Genomic DNA, 6,000 nt, shown 5'->3' with positions numbered 1-6,000 from the left:
GATGCAAGAGCATCGGAAGTGGGTGCATTCCCGCAAACATATAAGTAAATGCAATAAGTGGGAATGAACACTCGCCTACATTCCTCCCAAAAAGGAAGTATTCATCACACACGAGAAAACCTGTATCACTCATCTGCCGACCACTTTGGCGCGATCATCACTAAACGATTACATTCAGATTGACAAATATTTTAAATCGATATTTACCACTATCTCATCCGCATTCAACTTAAATCTTTGAATACAACATGGGAAACAAGACAGCACTACTGCATACAAACCACACGGTATTTTACGAAGAATAGTGAAGGACAGAAATAAAAAATTGGAATGGCTGGAAAATTCAAATGGCTGTAAGGTCCAGTAGCTATGAGTTACGATTCGACTTGAAAGTATGTGTCAATTAAATATTGATAACGTGGAGGCAACGAAACGGAATGGAATTACGAAACAATTGAAAAAATTGAAAATAGCGAAAAATTTCGCCGATTTAGCGATTATTTTAAACGAATGGAGGGCATTAAAAGACAAATTTTGTAAAAATTAAAACTCTTTCGTAGGATAGAAAGGATTTTATCACAAGGGTAGAGATATGGAAAAAGAACGAGGACATGCAGAAGGGGAGGGGGGAGGAAAAGCCCAGGTACGTGTATTTTGCTTGGAATGGAGTAGAAACGATGTTGAGTTGAAAATTATTTCAATGCAGTGTAGGTTATGAGGGTGTGCAGTTTTTGTTAGATGGGACAAGGAAAAGGTCTCTAAGTTCCTGGAAAAACCTACCTAAAAGTACCCAAATAAAAAAAATAGCAATGGCCGGCAAGCAAAAATTTTAGAATATTAAAAAAAACAAACCTTTTCTAGGAAGACCCTCTTGTTCATGGCCGCAAGGGCAGCAGACGCCGCCTGATGATCGGTGAACTCCACGAAGGCATATGGATCATTGCCCGGCTGTCGGGAGGAGAAAAAGAGACACGAAACATGAGACATGGAAAGTAAAAGACGTGTTAGAAATAGCAAAATTAAGGGAAGACATTCATAATGCAACTCAAATTTACAGGCATAAATTTAACCATTACACAAAATCAACAGCAAAAAGTTACACCACAAAAGAAGGCAGTGATAAATAAAACACTTTGGCTTCTAGCCTTCAATAGCACACTAAGGTCTCCAGGTTCACACAACTAACTTATAATCCTATGAATTGACACTGCGTATACATGCGGGCTACAGTCGAAATAATCTTCCAGCGGATTGAAGACGCTCAGAGAGAGAGAGAGAAGTCTGTAGTTACAAGACCTCCGATTCGCTGGACACGTACACGCTGTACCAACGATTGGTTGGTACCAAATTTTGATGAATATTGCAGCTACACTATACCCCGCAAGTGCCGCAAGGATGTATGTAAGGTGCTGTTATGTCACCAGCCATGAAACATATAATCTAATACTTCTACAAATATTCTGCAACCTTCGACTGCGTAAGTATTAGGTATCCTGTGTGTAGGTATTCTGCAGGTATATTTTAGTTTCCTTAAGAAAAATAGCACGTCTCATCGCACGTTTGACGAATGCCAGCTTCTTTAGGGCCCCTTCGCAAACAATGCATACTCGTTGACCAATATAATTACACTACCATCTAAGGTAGATTTAGGAGGGATATAGACCACACAAATGTATATTTCCCTACCTCTTCTAAAAAACCATACTTGAAATTCGACACCACAATAATTCCTTCTACAGGTCCACAATTCTTACCGTCCAACAAGCCTATCATACTTATTTGCCTAACATTCTCCCCTGTAGCACAGTCTTCAATATCCCCCGCCATTTAGATTTCTCTGCATCCAACTTTCCTGCCTCCTCTGGATTTCTCCCAACAATCCCCTCTCCAACCCTTTCACCATGTCTAGCTCTTCATCGTTGGTTTTCCTTTCTGCCCACTTCACCTTTTCCATCCTACTAAATATATATATATATATATATATATATATATATATATATATATATATATATATATATATAATTTCTTTTTATTGCCCGATAACTAAGCCCGTGTAAATATTTTCTAGAAACTGCAGAATGAAACAGATGAGCAGCCGATGGAGCGAAACATTAGTCCTTAATTTCAAACATTGGAAGTCATAGATGAATCCACATGCATCGAATGCCGAGTAAATAATTAATTTCATCTATCAAAGTAATGTAACTCAGGAAAATGTAAAAATGAATTACTTCGGTACAAATTTGTGAACATCACCAATCCCACAAACAAAATTTTCGGGTGAAAAAGCCATGAACAAGTCTCCAGTCGTACAGAGTGGGTGGTCAGAATTGTAATTGAAAATTCAGCCAACATTCCCACACATCGCGGGCGGAACACCACCTTGTACTTTGGGATCGTGTGTGATATGAGAAACACCATAATTGACAACTAAGGCTTTGAATTCTTTCTTCAACTACGTTTAACAATGAACTCAACATTATTATTCTCTGCTTTCTAAGATTTAGAGATTTGGATTGACTATAACCATATCTTCGCACCAGATATAATATATGAAGCATATTCGAGTACCGGGAAACATCGAACTACAAAGAGAAAAATCATCACATCTACAACTGTGTGAAGGCAGGTGAATAGATCAATGGTGAAACCCGAACAGCAGATACGGCTCGTAACATGATTTCATGATGACCTTTCGTTTAATATGCCGATGATAAACAACGGATTTGAAGTTTGATTGGCAGCTCAAAAGGTCACGACTCAGAGTTATTTACTAATACTGCATGGGAAAAAATAGATTAAAACAGATAAAAAAATTTAATGGAATAAAGTTTCCTTAAGAGGAATTTTAAATCATCGAGCGGACAACAAACGTTAACTTGCCGGAGTAGCATGCAACTCCTATCTTCGCACTCCCTAGGAACCGAAGCGAGAGGCGATCGACATTTCGAGAGTTAACAGTGACAGGTTCACAGTGAATACACTGCCACGGAAAAGTGATCGAGAGGGAGCATGGCCGCTACCGATCGAGGCGGCGGGCGCCCAACTACCTCACTCCCTTCGGGCACGGACGGACAGGGGCGAGAAATGCGTGGACGTGGTCCATTTCCCTCCGCGCAGGCGCTCGCCAATCGCCTCAATCCTCCTTAATTTTGCACGCGGTGGTAGTGAAGGGATGGAGGAAAGGAGGCGGGAGATGGAGTGAGTGCCAGGCCGACAGACGGACCCCGCCATCCACACCTCGAGGGGGGAGCGGAGGCCGCGCGTGTTCCCTGCCACCTTCACGCACACCCCCCCTCCTTCTGTGGTTTCCATCTCCCCGAGGTGGCGCGCTTACGACGCCGACGAAGGAAGAGGGGAACAAGATAATGATGCAGCAAATAGAAGGAGAGAGGAAAGAAGAAGAGCGGAGGTGAGTGTGTGTGTTTGTGCATTGAGAAAGGTCAAGCGCGTCCATCATGGCAATGGATCGCTCCATTAGGCGCATGGAATATATATATACGACGGCGAGGAGACGTAAAGGGTACGAAAAGGGGGGGGGGGCGCGCACATCGGCTTTTCACTTTGTGAGTGAGGACTCGAAATGGAGGAAGGGAAAGAGGGTGGGGGTGTGTGTATCCATGTGTGGGTGTAAAAGAGAACATGTCTGGTCAAGCGTGCAGAGGCAAAGTGGAATTTGAGCGTGCCACGGAAAAGGAGTTTGGAAACTGGGATTTGGAAGGGGGAAGGCAGAATAGCCATAGCCTCTGACCGAGGGCTGATAAAACTCGATGTGTTACCGGACCTCTTTAAGAGAGAGAGAGATTCGGTCACGTCTCACAAACATAGTTAAAAATTAGTATTTTTGGGGGTGAAAGGATTTTTCAGCCAGAGAAAAATTCATTAGCTCTTGATTATTTAAATATGAAGACATTTCCACATATGGTACTCTTATAATCCAAGTCATCACAAAAATTCTAGGCTTTTGACCGATCGCTACGGCAGGAAATTTAGCCCCAAAATATTCTCATCACTCCAAAGGGAAAACTGTACATTTGAACATAACCATTCAAATAAAGTATACTAATTATAATTGTACTGTACAACCATCCGACGGGGTTCATTTCTTCAAGTCAAATTTCATCAATTAAAAAATTGTGAAAACATCATCTGTTCTCTTGAAGTTAAAAATCGATATATATATATATATATATATATATATATATATATATATATATATATATATATATATATAGTCTTTTGAAAGCTGCTGAAGACATCAAATGTGTCCGAGGCTATTCACACACTAGACATTTCATCTACTTATATTTTCTCAAAGCGAGATTTTAAAATAATTACCGAAACATACATATTCATGTTTTAGATCGCTCGGGTGACAGTGATGGATGGAAAGTCGGGATTGGTAGAGTTACGATGAGGAGTAACGTAAAATGGGATGTCCATTATCACCATTGCTTTTTTATGCATATGTGGAGGAAATGATTAAAGAGGCATGGGAAAAACTGAAGATAGGAATAAATGACGGTGGAGAATTTGTAAAATAAGTTAGGTTTGCGGATGATCAAACTTTACTTATTCAGTAAATCAAGTGGCTACAAGCATTGCTGAGCTCATCAACAAATCAATTTGCGAGAAACAAAGGATAAGAGATTTTTTTAAAAAGGGGAATACCAAGTTAAATGGTAAAACTGGAGGGTAAAAACTAGAGGTGATGGAAGTGCACCCACCTAAGCAGTGTTTTGGATTAGGATAGAGTAGTATGGATGTAAGATGAAGATTTACGTTCAGGAAAAGAGGATTTCACAAGGAGGACATAGGTGAGTTGGACGTTAGACAATTACGAAAAGAAAATATATTTAATCTTTGATATGGAGAATATTTTTTAACGGTGCGGTAATTTGGTCGAAAAATAAAACACAAAAAAGCATAGCAAAGAATGAGCTTTACCATTCATCCATCAGCCAGGTACAGGAATAACGTTGCTCTAAATTCAGATTCATTTTGTTTTTCGACGCGGACATAAAACTTGCTTCACTAAAAACGGTGTCCTCACTCAACGACAGCCCGCAGGCGACTGAGGTTGGTGTTGGTCTGTTGCTAAGAGCCCCATCCACCTTACCCTGCCAGGCAGACCCCACTCCACCGCTCCGTTCGCGCCAGAGAAAATCAGTCCTACCACTTTTGGGTGTGACCCTGTATACTATATGCTTGCCCTTATTTCCATAATAATGAACTTATCTAGTCCTGTTTTCTTCGCTTCCGTCACTCTATCCGACACCACTTTCGCTCCAATTGCAGTTCTGCACCTCGAGAGCATAAGACGTCAACCAAGTATCGCCTCAGGTCGTGGGAAGGGATGAAAAATAGGAAGGATCCCCTCATCTTCTTCATTTACATCGATGACATCCGTTTCAATGAATCCAGCAACGTCAGAGTCTTCACCGATGATAAAATCATATGACACGATATAAATAAGAATCAAACTACGAAGCTATTTCTAGAATTTTCGGTCATATTACTCCTTGGTTTTTTTTATTTACTACGCGATATATTCGGATAAAACAGTTGAGGAGAAGTTTTACCCAACGCCGGTAGAGGAGCTTGGTTCAGCCTTCAACAACCGTTGACCGTGTTAATTCATAAAATCAAACGGAATACATTGAAAAGGTGCCCATATCCTTAAAAATGTTAATAAGAGAACGGAAGTGATCACATAAATACTGAAAGGGCTTGAATGGGAAACACGAACATTATAAACGGGACTTTTAGGTTAGTGCAAATCATACAATATTAACGCTGACACAGACGGCATAATTATATCATGGCATTGCATTGAAAGGCGAGACCGCAGCTAAGAGAAATCGACTGCGGGAACAATCTGGGTTAAATAAGGGATTGCTTTTCCCCTATTGCACCAAATGCGTAATCACGACAGCAGGAAACATAATTAACGACAAAATGAACTTACCGAATCGGTCACCAATCAGCAATTACTCTAAT

The 6,000-nt window shown here is 40.6% G+C and overlaps 1 protein-coding gene across 1 annotated transcript in view; it reads right to left on the bottom strand.

Moving 5' to 3' along the window:
• Nucleotides 1–229: 229 nt before the first annotated feature.
• Nucleotides 230–6,000, bottom strand: part of LOC139693516 (nucleolysin TIAR-like) — a 463,538-nt gene continuing 457,767 nt past the window's right edge. Inside the window, exons 4-5 of the mRNA XM_071591705.1 lie at nt 853–948; nt 230–235 (exon numbers count right to left, since the gene is read on the bottom strand). Coding sequence (XP_071447806.1) covers nt 230–235; nt 853–948 — 102 coding nt within the window. The remainder of the gene's footprint in view (nt 236–852; nt 949–6,000) is intronic.

This window comes from Hetaerina americana, unplaced genomic scaffold (assembly GCF_022747635.1).
Source record: "Hetaerina americana unplaced genomic scaffold, ioHetAmer1.1.p SCAF_5, whole genome shotgun sequence".
NCBI classification, from domain to species: Eukaryota; Metazoa; Arthropoda; class Insecta; order Odonata; family Calopterygidae; genus Hetaerina; species Hetaerina americana.
The sequence above is the reverse complement of the archived record's forward strand: the minus strand, read 5'-3'. Positions and strand labels throughout refer to the sequence as shown.